Here is a 17,047-nt window from a genome sequence, read left to right as displayed (position 1 = left end):
ATTAGAGCCAGGTAGAACTAGCTCATGAAGGCTGATTGTTAAATTTTCAGTGGGAACTGATCAGAGAAATGCAAATTAAGACAACTCTGAGATACCACTACACACCTGTCAGACTGGCTAAGATGACAGGACCAAATAATGATGAATGTTGGAGGGGATGTGGGAAAACTGGGACACTGATACATTGTTGGTGGAGTTGTGAAAGAATCCAACCATTCTGGAGAGCAATCTGGAATTATGCCCAAAAAGTTATCAAAATGTGCATGCCCTTTGACCCAGCATTGCTGTTATTGGGCTTATATCCCAAAGAAATACTAAAGAGCGGAAACGGACCTGTATGTGCCAAAATGTTTGTGGCAGCCCTTTTTATAGTAGCTAGAAACTGGAAGATGAATGGATGTCCATCAATTGGAGAATGGTTGGGTAAATTATGGTATATGAAGGTTATGGAATATTATTGCTCTGTAAGAAATGACCAGCAGGAGGAATATAGAGAGGCCTGGAGAGACTTACATCAACTGATGCTGAGTGAAATGAATAGAACCAGAAGATCTCTGTACACTTCAATGTTGTATGAAGATGTATTCTGATGGAAGTGGATATCTTCAACATAAAGAAGATCCAACTCACTTCCAGTTGTTCAATGATGGACAGAAATAACTACACCCAGAGAAGGAACACTGGGAAGTGAATGTAAATTGTTAGCACTACTGTCTATCTACCCAGGTTACTTATACCTTCGGAATCTAATACTTAATGTGCAACAAGAAAATGGTATTTACACACATATATTATCTGGGTTATATTGTAACATATGTAAAATGTATGGGATTGCCTGTCATCGAGGGGAGGGAGTGGAGGGAGGGGGGGATAATTTGGAAAAATGAATACAAGGGATAATATTATAAAAAAATTACTCATGCATATATACTGTGGAAAAAATTCTAAATAAAAAAAAATTTTCAGTGGGAGCATTTACATCCTGAAAATTAGCAAACACTAAAAATCAAGGCTTAAATGAATGTTTTGGTGATTGTCTAGACTTAAAGTGATGGAGAAATTGTCACTCTTGCAAATTAAGCTTAAAAGTATGTCACACAAACTTTTTCACTCTGAGAGAGCTAGTTAAACATTTATTGACACATCCCTATTATATATACTTTCACAAATTTTAAATGGGGTCAAAATTTCTTTATTGTTAGTGCAGGTTTATTTAAGGGACAGTAATTTGTGTATTAATATCTATACATATTACTTTACATCCAAACTCATCTTCTTGGGCATATGGAAAAATGTTTAGATTTATGCACAAGCTAGGACTCATTTTAGGATAGTACCTGCTGAAAACTCTCCCTTAGATGGCTCTGATCTTCAGGATGGCAGAATTCCAAAATGTCCTTTCCCAGAAGATCCTAAACATAAAAGAAAATCATCAGCACACAATTTCAATTTCCACTGTTCATATTTCATTTCTTTGTTGTAAGAAAATAATTATTTGTTCAATCTTTTCCATACCTACTAGTCCTCCTCAGATGCCCTCTAAAATTACAGTTGAGAATTCTTTTCTTGATGTCTATATGAAACTTCCTGTTGGCAACTTTATGTTAATCAGACTTTTTGAGAGCAAGATCAGTGCCTATATAAGGCAAAACATTAATAGCCCAAGGAACTGTAGGGGTTTTTTTTCCTAGGAAGATGGATTTTTACATTCTATTTGCTTTGGAGGAACAGAATATAATAAATATGGTTCTAATAAACATTAAAAGAAAGCAAAATTACCAAGTGAAGACAGGATGTGTTGCTTGTGAAAACTGTAATTGTTTAAATGTGGAAACTGCAGTTCTCTTAGGGATAAAAAGATGCTTTTCTACATGAAACAATTTTGTAGTTAAGAGAACATGTACTACCTAGTTCCATTATTTGATGTTTATTCAAAAGAGCATGCATGATCATGAAAGAAAATATCTAATGGAATGAATAAGTATTTGTGCACAGAAATCAACCAATAAAAAGCTAAACCACTGAATTCAAGTGGATGTACAGGAAGACATAATTCAAGCTGCTATATTTACTCTCTGGTCAAAACTATAGTATTCAGCTGAGTTTGAGTCTACGCTGACAAAACTGGGAAAACAGTAGCTGGATATAAACTTCTCCACCTGAAAACATGCATCTGTTGTGGCTGGTGTGGGTGCATAAATGGATTATTGTCATGACTTTTAAAGCAGCACTGAACTGATATAATACTGTTGGTTGTTACAGAATCACTTCAGTTCTGTGCAACTCTACATGACCCCATGTGGGATTTTCTTGGAAAAGATACTGAAGTGGTTTGACATTTTCTTCTCTAGCACATTTTGCAGATAGGGAAGCTGAGGTAAACATGGTTAACTGACTTTGCCACAAAACTACTAATTGTCTGAAGCTAGGTTTGAAGTGACTCCAGGACTGGTATTCTATCCACTGCACTACCTAGCTACCCGCCAAAATAATACCATAATATGTGGGAAGTAAAACTATTTTCCTTCAATTTTATCTAAAAGATGAGATAAATTTGCCATATTTATTCAAATGTTTTGAGTCAAGATTTTAGCCGAAAAGGCTATGGCAATAAAAGATCCACATGAGTAATTTAGTTATGAGGAAAGAATTTGTACCTGCTTTAAAAAAGATCTAGGTGCTTTTATAGGCATTAGAGATGGTTAAAAACAAAAACAAAAACAAAAACAAAAACAAAAACAAAAGCTATTATGTATAATGCTATTCCATGAGTTTTTAATTTAGAGTTGCCTAAGACTTCAAAACACACTTAGCAATTACCTAGACTGAGCATATTACTTAAGGAATTTTGCTTTATAACACTGTGTTTATATTGTCACTAATAAAGAATAAGTACTTTTAATTGTCCATTAGGGAAGATGGATTTTCTAAATAGTGTCAGCCAATAATAATGAATCCTAAATCATCTACTGACCTGTGGTTGGTAACCAATAACACTGATGCATCTTGGATCTACAAATGTGATGATTCCTTCAGAGTTGTGTCGGGATAAGAACTCAGCAGGGACAGACATCCCGTTCATGTCCATACACACAGGGGAGCTAGTTACCTGAGAAAGATAGAATCAGAAGAAAGCATTTGTATTTCATGGAGGCGGAAATAAAAAAAAATATTGAGATGCTTCTGTTAACAAGCAAATGTTAAAATATGCTTTATTTTGATTTACTAATATCATGAATCATTGATCTAGGCACAATAGTGCTGGATTTATAAGAAAAGAAATTTTGTGAATTAAAGATGTTTGAGAGAGAGAGAGTATTCAACTTAAATATTGAACCTAACAATATCAGGAAAAATGCACAAAAGAAAGCATTTTTATACCCTTTTTACAGATGAAGACAATGACTCTTTGAGTTTAGGTAACTTGCCTGTATTTAGTGACAAAGTTAGAAAATACCAAAACCAAGAGTCAAATTTAGGTACTTTACAATATGTCATAGAGTTCCAAAGGAAGTGATATGAACATCTCAAGGAAGGAAGGGTCACTTTCAAGTTAAAAGGCAGTCTTCTTGGTAGCTATGGTCATCTGAGTTCAAACCTTGAAAAGAAATATTTAAATAGGTAGAAGTAGAATGAATGATAGGGAAATAGTGCATTATTCCAGCCAGATTTATTGATGCTTCTGTTAAATTGTTTCAGTTGTAGGGGCAGCAAGGTGGCACAGTGGATAGAGCACCAGCCTTGAATTCTGGAGGATCCGAGTTCAAATCTGGTCTCAGACACGTAATACTTCCTAGCTGTGTGACCCTGGGCAAAAAAAAAAGTAGGAAATTATTTCAGTTGTATTTTTCTCTTTATGACTCCTTTTGGGTTTTTCTTAATAAAAATGGCTAGAGTAGTTTGCCATTTTGTTTTCTAGTTCATTTTACAGATCAGATAAACTGCGTTAAGTAATTTATCCAGAGTACAGCTAGTAAGTGTCTGAGGCAGCATTTGAACTCAAGAAAAATCTTCCTGAGTCCAAGTCCAGTGCTCTATCCATTGTACCACCTAGCTGGACATTGTAGCTCTATGGGATGACAGGAATAAAGAAATAGAAGAAGACACAGAACTGAAAATAGGACAAGATTAAGGAATGGTGAGGAATTTACTTTGATTAGAATCATGACTGGGAGTCATTTGAGATAAGTCAAATTATAAACAGTCATGAACTTTACAAGATTAGCAATGGTGAAAATGAGTGACCCAGAGGCACCAAAGATGTTTTTCTTTTTCTTTTATTTTTTTTAGGTAAGAGAAGAATATGGCTTGTTTTAGGAAGATAATTTTGGAAGTACTGTGAAATCTGTATTGAAGAAAAGAAGAGAAGGCAATTTAGGAGGTTATTATAATAATCCAGGTTAAGGAGCTAATGGGAATTGTAAATTGGTTTGTATCAGTAGGAGGAGATGGATGGATATGAGGGAAGTTGATAGATAAATGATAGCAACGAATTCAAATATGGCCTTAGATGCTAGCTGTGTGTAGAAAAGTAGATAAGTTGTCTCTGTTTATTTATATGCAAAATAGGGTTGTTCTGAGGATAAAATTATATTTGAAAAGCACTTTGCAAATCTTAAAGTACCATATAATTGTTAGTTATTATTATTGTTTTTATTATCATTGCTAGCTCTCTGATCACAAATAATTACTGTAAAGGAATTACAACACTTTATTCTCCAAGGATTTTTAGCATTGCCCTTCAATTCTGCATAGGACAAAACTGGATCTCCTATCACCTAGAGATAGTCTAGAATTCAGTGGTCTTCATGGGAATAATTATGATAATGCAGTGAATCAAGAATCCCATTGCTTCGAGTTTAAAGAACAGGAACTCCCATTTCTAGTCTTTTCCCCAGATTCAGCTCTAATCTTGCCTGCTATTAAAGTAATACACATTTATGTACATAGATGATAGGATTTAAGCAATGCTAAGAGATATATGATACCAATAAAAATTTAGAGACAATAATACAAAGATATGGTAGAGATAGCAATATGAGAGGTAACAAATGTTGGTGATCAAATAATATAATATAGAAATAATTCTTGAAAGCAAGAATCATGTGGTTGATCAGGAGTTAGGGAAAAAAGTATAGAAAAAGGTGAAGTTTCCTTGAAAGCAAATGGTTCATCTGGGGAAAAGAGATGAATGAAATAAAGAAAAATAAAACAAAGTTTTAGAATCAGGGAAGTGTAACCACAATGGAATTATGATTTCACAATTCAATAAATTTAGCAATTTATTAAATTTATAAGTGCAATGCTCTGGTTTAGGATACAAAGATAGAAATGACACGTACTAGTCTCTAAGTTTTACGTATTTAAGTCATGTACACTCTCTTCAGAGTAGTCCTAAATCAAAGATGCTGGGAATGATTGGACAGCCTATCTACTACTCCCAGCCTTGCTGCTGTGTATACTGCTCTCCTAACAGGGTGCCAGCAGGTTCAACCTATCTGTAACTGATGAAACTCAAGACTGCCTTGGTTTCTTCAGAAATAAAGAATATTCTGAGTTTCTCATGATGAATTGTGGTTGAGCCTCTTTCTGCTATTAGGCTGAGACAAAATAGCTTTCTCCACCCTTCCCACAATCTCTGCAGGCAGCTTATGTTGGTGTCTCCCTCCATACAGAAAGCAAGGGGAGATCAAAAAGAAAAAGGGTAAAAGTCACAGCTGGAGAAGTGACCAAGCCTTTTCACATAGCTCATTCCACACAGGGTTTGCTAAGGTTGGAAAGGACCTAAAATATGGAGCGTGGAAAGTAATATCCCTCAGAACTTTAGTCTTTGACCTTCCCAGTAGGACTGTGGTCTGTGAAAAAGAAAGTTGGGTCCTGAAGACCTGCTAGACTGGGAGAATATGGACTAACCTAAGAGCCAAAAAAGAGAAATCTATTTCTAATACCTTCTCTGTGGCTGACCTAACAATGGGTGGTTGTTCATTTTTATCATGGGCAAAGATGGAAAGTACATTCTCTTTAGGTACAGAGCTGTGGTAGAAATCAAAATCACGACAGTGTATAGGCTGTTAATAGAGTGTAGAAAATGAGAGAAGAGGGAATTTACTGACAGAAAATGTTTTCAAAGAAGTAACTTTTCATGCTACTCCATGCTATATAAATTTATTTCATTGTATTAGTCATCTCCTGAGAAGCTACACAGTAGAGTGGATAGAGTTGACCTCAGATTCAGGTTGACCTAGTTTCAGTTCTGCCTTTAATTATACTAGCTATGTGACCTGAACAAATAATTCATTTGATCTTTCAGTGAGTTAAGTAGCTATAAACTGTTTTATAAAAATTTTTTAAAATATAAAACTACATGTTTTATATATATAAACTGCATAAGTTATATATATATGTATATATATACATATATATATATATACATATATATATATATACATATATATATATATATATATATATATATATATATATATATAACTAAAGATGCTATTAAAGTATAAGATGCTGAACAATTGACCTTAATTTTGGAGCTCCTTATAGCAATGGAATCATAAGACTGGGCAAAAGACAAAAAAAAACAAAACAAAACAACAACAAAAAAACAGTTTTGTTCTACCTTGTTGTTTTTGTTCAGTCATATTTCAATCACATCCAAATCTTTGACCCCCATTTGGAGTTTTCTTGATATTGAAGTGGTTTGCCATTTCCTTCTCCAGCTTATTTTACAAATGAGGAAACTAGGGCAAAGAGGGTAAGTGACTTCTCTAGGATCACACAGCTAATAAGTGTTTGAAACCAGAAGTGAACTCTGGAAGATGAGTCTTCCTGATTCAAGATCCAGAACTCTATCCACCATGTCATCCAGTTGCCCTACTTCCACTTTTCTCAATCTCTATATCCATCTATGTATGTATATATGTATGGATAGATCTATCTCCCCACCCTTGCCATGTATACTCTATATTCCTACACATTATCTCATATATTTAAAAATACTCTTGCTCATTTTGGTATATATTTTTTAAATCAAGAAACTCATCCTCAAGTTTATTTGTTCTCCATGTCTGAAACCTAAAATATTCCAGGATGTATCTCCACATTCTAAGATTACCAGTAGTCTGAAGTGACTTCCTTGCTCCCACTTTTCAACGTGTATATTCCCATAAATAAGAGACTGGTCACAGTCAGAATTTTAACTTAAACAGTCCCAAGGACTTGTTCTTCTCTGGCACTAAAAAACTAAATGCACATTGTATCAATAACTCTAATAATGCATGTACCCTCAGGATCTCAGTTCTCCCAATACCATACCTATTTCTGGATGGTAAATTTTACCTGATTTTGTCAAGATAATTTGCCATGCAGTACACACACACACACACACACACACACACACACACACACACACACACACATACATATATATACACTCACACACATATATATGCATGCAAAAATTATATGTGACATCTTCCTTTGTTTTATTTGAATTTAAAAATTAAAGTGTTGTTGGAGTAAAGGAATGAAGGTCACATGAGTGATTGGAAAATCAAGGATTAGAATGTGTATAGGGTTTTTGAAGAAATTCTTGATCTTCAATTGACACTTCTTCCTCTTTCTATAGTTTTATAAATTATTTTGAGAAATGCGAGGACCCAAATCACTAGGTATAAGAATGGTAAAACGGTTCACAAAGGGCAAATTTTTTTAAGAAGGAAAATAATTGTAACCTGAGCACCTGAACTCCTCTGAGATTCAGCTTGTCTGGCCTCTGATGCAACTCTGTGCCTCCTAAAGAACTGATGTTTTAACATCAGTTTTCCTAAGAGATGAACAGTTTCCTAAGAATGTACAGTTAAATGAAACAACCTGTTAGTGTTACAGATTTTCTGGATTCTTTGACTCATATAGATTGGGAATTCTATTGTGGTGCAAAAGAGAGAGAGAGAGAGAGAGAGAGAGAGAGAGAGAGAGACAGAGAGACAGAGAGACAGAGACAGAGAGAGAGAGACAGAGAGAGAGAGACAGAGAGAGAGAGACAGAGAGAGAGAGAGAGAGAGAGAGAGAGAGAGAGAGAGAGAGAGAGAGAGAGAGAGAGAGAGAGAGAGAAGAGAGAAGAGGGAAGGAAAAGGAAAGGAGAGGGAGAGATCAGAACCTCTTAAATGTAAATTTCATTTACATTTGGAGAAAAGAAATCTAACATAATATTACCAAAGAAGAAATGGGTCACATTACAAAGAATCATAGAGTGGAAGATGAAGTAACCTTAGTGTTCATCCAGTCCAGTTTCCTCATTTTAGAGACTAGGTAATAGGTCAACAGAAGTTAATTGACTCATTCAAGGTCACATACATCCCTTTCATGAGGGCAGATGAGTACATTAACCTTTATACATTTGTAACTTGTCTACTTGAAGACTTTGCAACCACACTGAGATAGGAATGTATTATTAAGTGTTAATTATAGTGATCTTCTCAGTTCTTTGAATTTCTATATCAATTAGCATTTGGATAATCTATTTGGCTATTAATCATTTACTGTCTTCCACTGCCTTTAACTGCTATTTAAATCCTTTTTACTTTGTTACTTAACCTTTCAAATATCTGTCATATCCCTAAGTGAGTTCAATCTAATTCAATAGCTCAACAAATATTTATGGAATATATACTATGCCTAAGACCTAGGTTCAAATTCTCCTGATACTTATGAGCCATGTGATCCTGGCCAAATCTCAGAGACAGAGAAGACCACAGTCCTGGACTTCAAATAATATATAATCTAATAATTATACTATAAAACAGATAGTACTAAGCACTTATAACATAAACCAGAACATACTCAGCAGTCTGGGAAAAGAATAAACAAAGAACTTAAGAAGAATAGAGGATAAAGAGAATTATTTTCAGTTGGAGGGTGGGGAATGAACAGAAAATATTTCATGGATTTTTGAGTGTTCAGTTATGAGTTGAAGTTCACAGTTAGCAATGGGTAGAAGAAAGAATTCCATGCAAAAAAATACTTGTGCATATCAACAAAGGCAGGGACATAAGGAAGAACAGAGTAAGGTGAGTAGTTGAAGAATAGTAATTTTGGTTCAAGGCCTTATTAAGCTCTAAGGGAAAGAGAGAGGGAGGGAGGAAGAAGGAGAGAAAGAGAGAGGGAGGAGAAGGAGAGAGAGAGAGAGAGAGAGAGAGAGAGAGAGAGAGAGAGAGAGAGAGAGAGAGAGAGAGAGAGAGAGAGAGGGAGAGGGAGAGAGAGAGAGAGAGAGAGAGAGAGAGAGAGAGAGGGGGAGAGGGGGAGAGGGAGAGAGGGAGAGAGGAGAGAGAGAGAGAGAGAGAGAGAGAGAGAGAGAGAGGAGGGAGGGAGGGAGGAGGGAGGAGAGGAGAGGGAGAGGAGAGGGAGAGGGAGAGGGAGAGAGGGAGAGAGGGAAAAAGAGAGAGAAAGAGAGGGAGAGAGAGAGAGAGAGAGAGAGAGAGAGAGAGAGAGAGAGAGAGAAGAGAGAGAGAGAGAGAGAGAAGAGAGAAGAGGGAGGGAAAAGGAAAGGGAGAGGGAGAGCTCAAGGATTTTTGGAATTTATTCCATAGATAATGTGGAGCTATAGAAATTTCTGTAGTATAAAGAATATCAAAATGATCAGAAGTTTACTTTAGGAGCAGCATGGCCCAGGGGATAGAGCACCAGCCCTGGAGTCAGGAGAACTTTAATTAAAATCTGGCTCCATTCACTTGAAACTAACCAGCTGTGTGATGCTGGGCAAGTCACCTACCCCTGATTGCCTCCCCAAAATAAGTTTACTTTAGTATTATTCATATGTTAGCTATACACATAATAGGTTCCAAGGATTAAGCAAAAAGCATTTATTGAGTAATTTGTATATGCTAGGCTTCTAGGTACTAGGGATACAAAGGCAATAGGGAAACACTTCCTCAAGATTATATTCTAAGGATCATTACTATGATAGACCAGGTCATAAGCAAGAAAAGTCTCAACTAGGGTAAAGATAGTGAAAAATAAGTAGTTATCCAATAAATCTATTACATCTAATATACACACAGAAATTATTGGCTTGATTCGAATATGGACTTCTCTGAGTTCTGAGAAGAGTAAGGGCTGAAGCAATCAGGGAAGACTTCATGAAGGATGTAAAATGAACTTTGATGGACAGGTAGAATTTTGATAGGTAAAACTGTGAGGGGTAAACATTTCAGGTGAGAACAATGACAGAGAGCTTGGCGTGGTCAAGAAGGTACTGAACTTAGAATCAAGACATCCTTCATTCAAATCCTCTTCTGTGTTCCTAAGCAAATCCCTTAAATTTTCTAAGCCTTTGTTTCCTTATCTGTAAAATTAGGATATTACTACCTGTGGCATTTTTATTACTTTAAAGCACTATAGTCATGTCAGTTATTATGCTACCATGAGAATAAAGGGAGGAACAATGAGTTCTTCATATTTTACAAGTGGATCGAGACCAATCTGAGTAAAGCAGAAGGTATATAATCAAACAAAATCCATTTTAATCCTAATTTACATTCTGTGTAGATCTGTTATTATTTTCAGTCTAGAAGCAAATGATGACTTAGCCCATATAAAGTAAAAACATTTCTGTCTTGCACGTGACATACAAGAAATAGAGCAGTTAGCCTAATAGGTCAAGGTTCCAAATAATTTTGTATACCAACCAAAGAAGGCATGCATTTCTGAATAGCAATCTAGTGGACTGGATGACATCAAACATTTTGGTTCTTGGATGGGGGTGGCTTATATAGATTTATTTTATGTTGATAGCCATGCAAATGAAATTCTTTCTTTGCAGGAGCCCTTTATCCTATCTACAAAGATGATACCAAAGTTCTTTGAAAATTCAAACATTGATGCATCATGATTGAAAATGAGATAAAAATATAAGGATAGAAATTAGTCTTACCTGAAGTCTCCCAATTGCCACAAGGCAATATTTACTACCTTGTCCCACATCAGCATCTTCTTCAGGTATAGTCATTCCTGAAATGAGGAATAGCACCACCATCACCATTATGTGTGAAATCAATAATAGGAAAAGTGCCCTGATTTACTCTATTATAAATACACTCTCAATTATCCAAGGGTTAATTATCTGTTATGTGAATTAGCCCCTCTTGGTCATTACAATGTTAGCCAGAACATTTACTTTGACCTAAGCAAAGGAAATGACACAAAACAAAACTCATATCAGTGGTCAGTGCTGTTTATTAACAGCTTGACTAACATGCATTGTGAAGAGGAAATTGAAGCTATCATTCACCACACACTTTTTGGATTAAGTATGGAAACTCCTCCAGATCATTTGTAAAAGTGTTGAAAAAGTCATGCTGCCACATGACTTGGGAGAGCCCACTGTTTATACTTCTCCATATGAAGAAATACTCCATCATATTTTATCCTTTGTTTCTTGTCTCTAACCACCAATTTCCTGTCCAGGAAAAACATTCTATCTAATTCTATGATGATTCCATTAAATAAAAATGTTTGGTGTAGAATCTTCACAGAAGATTTCAAAAGTTTAAATAAATAAATCCCCCTTATTCCTCACATATATGTTACCTGCTCAAAGAACTTTATGTCCATTCTGGAGCCCCTGCTAGAGGAAAAGCTAGCAGCTGAGACTAGGTGGGTAGGAATGTAACCTTAGGCAAATTCAGTTGCCCCTGTTGTCAAAATTAGTTCATAATATTAAGGGCTAGAAGGAACCTTAGAAATAATCTAGTCCATCTCTTTCAAATTACAGATAAGAAAATTAGAGCCCAATGGCAGGAAATGACTCATCCAACTTTACAAAATGGCAGAGCCAGAATTCAAAGCGTACATCCTCTTACTCCAATGTGCTTTCTTCTACATCATGCTGAGAACAATGGTATTACCATAACACAAAAGTGTTGCAACAAAAAGTACTTTGTAAATCTTAAAATGTTTATAGAAATGTTCATATTTATCATTTTAAAAGCTTAATCATTCCACCCAGTAACTATTCATTAAACTTTTATTATGTAAAAGACACAGTGCTAGGCATAGGGAATGTTCAAAATTAAAAGCTGGATATGGGTAGTGGGAAATATCACAGTGATAGTACAAAGAATAGTTGGGCCACCTATTCAACTTGTGTGACACTGCACAAGTTATTTCACAATCTGTGTTTCCATCTATAAAATGAGTTCCATGTCTTTCTCCAAAAATATGATGTTTTTCCCTTCTCTCAAAACCCGTTTTAGCAAATAGCTATTGTGGGCTTCCAAGGAGGTGTTTTTTAAAATAATGTACAAGCTTTTTGTAGGTTATTTTTCCCAAAAAAATTCCCTGTTTTTTTTTGAGAAATAAGTTTTATTTGTGCTTCTGTATTTTATTATATTTTTTTCTCTCAAACTTAAAATACTCATTGATAGACTCCTCTCCCACCAGAATGTTCAATAAAACAATACAAAATTAAAAAAACCTTTGTGGCATGATAGAAAGAGCACTAGGAAGAAGGCTGGGAGATTTGGGTTCATGTCTCATCTTTGGAACTTACCAGCTTGAGTAACTTAGCCTTGCTAAATTTCAGTTTCTTCATCTGTAAAATGAGTTTAATAATATTACTCTGCCAGCTTCATAGGGTTCAGGGCATCAAGACTTTAAAGCAGAAAGAGCCCTTAGAAGTCATCTAATCCAGACCCTTCATTTTACAAATGAGAATGACGAGATACAGACAGGTGAAATATTTGTCCAATGGCACACACACACTGAGTAGCTGAGATTTGAATTCAAATACCTTGACCTTATATTCAGTAGTTTTTTTCCTTCCTATATAAATAACTCCACTCTGTGTTAAAAATAAACTGTTACTGCCTTAAAGAAAGTACATTATAAACTATATTTCACTATAAAATGTTAACTATTATTAGAATTCTACTTAAAAGATTAACAAAGTCCAACCTCCAACCTAATAAATTTTTCTTCTCACAAACCTATTCAGTTGAAGAACCTTTAGCGATGAGGTACCCAGCGTTCACAAGGCAGCTTTTTCCTTCCACTGTTGGACATTCTAATAGTTTTCATTGTATTGAATTGAAACTTATTTCCCTCTTTACATCTTCCCACTCATAGTTACAGTCTTAGGAGCAACATAGAACAGAACTACTCTCCCTTCGACATACCAGCCCTCTGAATAGCAGAAGACATCCATTGGCATCCTTAAATGTAGAAGCTGAATATGTTGTAATTATGGTTCACCAACAAATATTTTCTGTATATGCTTACACTTAGGCCTAAGTCAGCATACTTCTTTTTTGGATTTTGGTATTAACTTGCTCTAGGAAGAAATAGCTTGTTCTATCCACATCAGAATCCCAATGTGGTATTTCTCCAATATACATATTTCTATGCGTAGATAATGAAGATTTCTCTCAATGGAAAGAGGATAGGGGATAAGAAATCTGGTATTCAATCCTACTTTTAACGTTTACTAATTATGGGCATGATATTTGATACTTGAAGTTTCAGTTTCCACATCTCTAGAATAGATACACCAATTTTTGCATTATCTATTTCAGATAGTAGCTTCATAAGAGGAAAGCTCGTAATGAACTTGAAAGTGCTATGTAAATTAAAAATGTCTATAATTTGTTATTGATTTTCTCAGTTACTGGTGCCCTCCTTTCCAAAATCATATTATATTTATTTGTTTTTATATACTTAAAAAAATTATATCCCTGGCACCTAGAACAGTGTGCTGCACATGTAGGTCCTTCATTGATTGTTTGGTCTCATTTCCCAGCTTCCTTAATCTTTTAGCATTCTAGACTAGTATCAATATTTGGGTCATGTCTATAGCAGAGTTCTAGGATAATATCTTATATTACTAAAGCATATGATTTATGCACTTATTTCATTATTTGGTGAGATTTTTTTTTTCATCTTTTTTTTTTATTATATATATATATATATATATATATATATATATATATATATATTTTATAATATTATCCCTTGTATTCATTTTTCCAAATTACCCCCCCTCCCTTATTCCCTCCCCCCGACGACAGGCAATACCATACATTTTACATGTGTTACAATATAGTCTAAGTACAATACATGTGTGTGAATATCATTTTCTTGTTGCACAATAAACATTAGAATCCGAAGGTACATGCAACCTGGGCAGACAGATATTAGTGCTAACAATTTACATTCCCCTCCCAGTGTTTCTTCTCTGGGTGTATCTACCTCTGTCCTATTTGGTGAGATTTTGAGACAAACTATTGTACTTGTTTTTCATATTCAGTGATATATTTGCTTCCCTCTACAATTCCTATAATTCCTATGCAATTTATAGCCTAAAAGCATCATATCCAGTTATTTTTCCTATAGGAAGCCTTTCCCAATCTCCCATAAATCTATGCCTTTCCTCTATTGATAATTCCAATTTATGCTTCATGTAGCTTGTTACATATAGTTATTTGCATGTTGTATCCCCTTTTTGACTATTTGCTCCTTGAGAACAAGGTCTATTTTTTGTCTGTCTTTGTTTCCCAAACACTTTGCAGAATGCCTGGAACATGTTAGATAATGAATATTTATGGACTATCTGACAATCCATAGTGTTGGAATTCCCATGATATCCTGGCTGCCTACTGTAGCTGATTCATTCATTTTACCTTGGGGCTTTGAGCATTGACAGAGAAGCATTCTGTTGTGGTTTTCTGGTTACCTCTCTTACCGATGTGTTGTGGTAAGAGAACTAGAGGAGAAGTCAAGAAAAACATGTTCTCATCTCACTTTTGCTTGGTCTGCCATTATAGGTACATCACTCACTTTCCCTTGGCTTCAGTCTCTTCAGCAGGAAAATAAAGGGGTTAGAATATGGCTTTTTTATTCCAATTTTCCTTTCTATTCCTTTCTTTTCTATTTTCCTTATTTTCATTTCTATTCCAATTTTATTATTCTGGTTTTCAATAAACCTTTAGAGAATCAACTGTTTCAATATATGTTGCCTCTCTGAAAGAATAAAAGCTTTTTCATAGCAGAGATTGCTTCATTTTTGTTTTTCTTTCCCCATGACCTAGCACAGTTTTTGGCATGTGGAATTAGTAGGTGCTTGCTTTTTCATTGGTTGATACTAACTTTTGCCTCAAACATGCCATCAAATTCCCTCCTCACCATTCAAGTGAGGGCAGTGTCAATTGAAGCCATGTGTTCTTCTGCACTTAAAAGTATTACTACAAGTTTCAGTTATAACCAGAATCATTATTGCCAATATCCCAACTAATTAACAGGAATAGTACTTTCAAGATGAAATAATTCATAAATGCTCAGAATCAGAGAAATGAGACTTAACAAACTTCACATTTTCACTGTCCTTAATTTAGAACCAAGGCATTTGCTGTTTGCTTATCACCTGAAATGAAACCATTTCAGTTATTTCATTTTAAATAATAGCTCATATTTTATGGAGCACTTTATAGATTGCAAAGAACTTTCTCTACAAAAATCCTGGAATATTAATATTATCTTTCTATTTTACAGATAAAAATATTAAGGATCCTAGAGAATCAACACATCTAGTTAAATTAAATCCTAAGGATTTGAATTCATGTTTTTTAAAAACTCCAATTGCAATTTTCCCCTCATAGTCCATGCTATAGAAATGGCTAAGGGAAAATAGGAGGAGGCTGGTGATGTTTACATTATATATCTGCTTCCTACTTCAGCCTATTTTTTTCAATTTCAAATAAACATATGTCTGACCCAAACCTCACAATCTAGGAAAGTATGAGAAGAATTTTCATATAAAAAGGTGCAGAAGGTAATGGTGGGAAAGAGTTCTAGATGAGGAGTTATTAACTTTAGGTTCATAAATACCATGTGACATTTGTAGATAGATTTGAAGGAGAGTACATTAATTCAGATGGTAAAAAATGACATCTTCAATACAATTGCTTTACTTTGTGATCTTATGTATTTTATTTTATGCATTTAAAATTATTGTTCTGGAAAAGTGTCTAAAGAATCAACCTGATGACTAAGGTGGTCTAAGACACAAAAAAATTAAAGAAATCTCCTCTAGATTTAAATTGAAATACTGTCTTCCATCAACTAATTGTCTGATCCTGGATAAATAACTTCCCATCTGTAGTTTTCAGTTTTCTTGTTTGTAAAAATGAGGAGACTGGCAAGAGTTTCTTAAAGTTTTTTGCCCCCCAGAATTTTACAGGATCCCATTTTTTTTTCCTCCTGAGGCTGGGGTTAAGTGACTTGCCCAGGGTCACACAGCTAGGAAGTGTTAAGTGTCTGAGATCAGATTTGAATTTGGGTCCTCCTGAATTCAGGGCTGGTGCTCCACCTAGCTGCCCCTACAGGATCCCATCTTGAATCTGAATCTACGTGTTTCTGAAGGAGTTCATGCATACACAGTTCAAAAGGTACATGTTGTATGTTTAGAATTAAGGCTACAGGAAAAGTACATGGGCAAGTGCTGCCAGAAATACCTTAAATTCATTACCCATTTGATTTTGAATTAATTTTTGGTCATTGCATTCAGAAACCTTATGTACCTGAATTTTCTGGGACCCTCACATTTAATTATATGACCCTATATGGAGACCTTTGATAAAGGTCACTTTCAGCTCTGATATTCTCTGTATGATTAGGGATACTTGGGTTGGATCAGGAACATCAGAATTCAAATCTAGCCTCAGTAATTTACTACCTGTGAGAACCTGGGCAAATCACATAACCTCTGCTTCCCTCAGTTTCTTTACCTGTAAAGTGAAGTTATAATAGCACCTATTTAATATGAAGAACAAATGAGATAATTGTAAAGTACTTAGCACAGTGCTATGTAAATGATAGCTATTATTATCATTACTGTAATTATGATTATTTTGATTGTGATATTATGTGAGAACTTAAGAGTCACAATTCTTCTAAGAGATCATATTATTGAGACCAAATAATGCGCATGCATTTGGGAACAAGGCCACAGTCTAGCCAACTATCAGGACCCCTTTAAGTAATAAGAGAG

At 35.0% G+C, this 17,047-nt stretch overlaps 1 protein-coding gene across 3 annotated transcripts in view; it reads right to left on the bottom strand.

Moving 5' to 3' along the window:
- Nucleotides 1-17,047, bottom strand: part of ARNT2 (aryl hydrocarbon receptor nuclear translocator 2) — a 258,328-nt gene that overhangs the window by 61,506 nt on the left and 179,775 nt on the right. For all 3 annotated transcript variants that reach the window (XM_074295242.1, XM_074295240.1, XM_074295241.1), the window contains 3 exons: nt 10,940-11,016; nt 2,975-3,109; nt 1,338-1,412 (listed from right to left, as the gene is read on the bottom strand). In XM_074295242.1, coding sequence (XP_074151343.1) covers nt 1,338-1,412; nt 2,975-3,109; nt 10,940-11,016 — 287 coding nt within the window. The remainder of the gene's footprint in view (nt 1-1,337; nt 1,413-2,974; nt 3,110-10,939; nt 11,017-17,047) is intronic.

This window comes from Sminthopsis crassicaudata, chromosome 2 (genome assembly GCF_048593235.1).
Source record: "Sminthopsis crassicaudata isolate SCR6 chromosome 2, ASM4859323v1, whole genome shotgun sequence".
In the NCBI taxonomy this organism is placed as follows: domain Eukaryota; kingdom Metazoa; phylum Chordata; class Mammalia; order Dasyuromorphia; family Dasyuridae; genus Sminthopsis; species Sminthopsis crassicaudata.
This window is presented reverse-complemented; position numbering and strand designations above follow the sequence as displayed.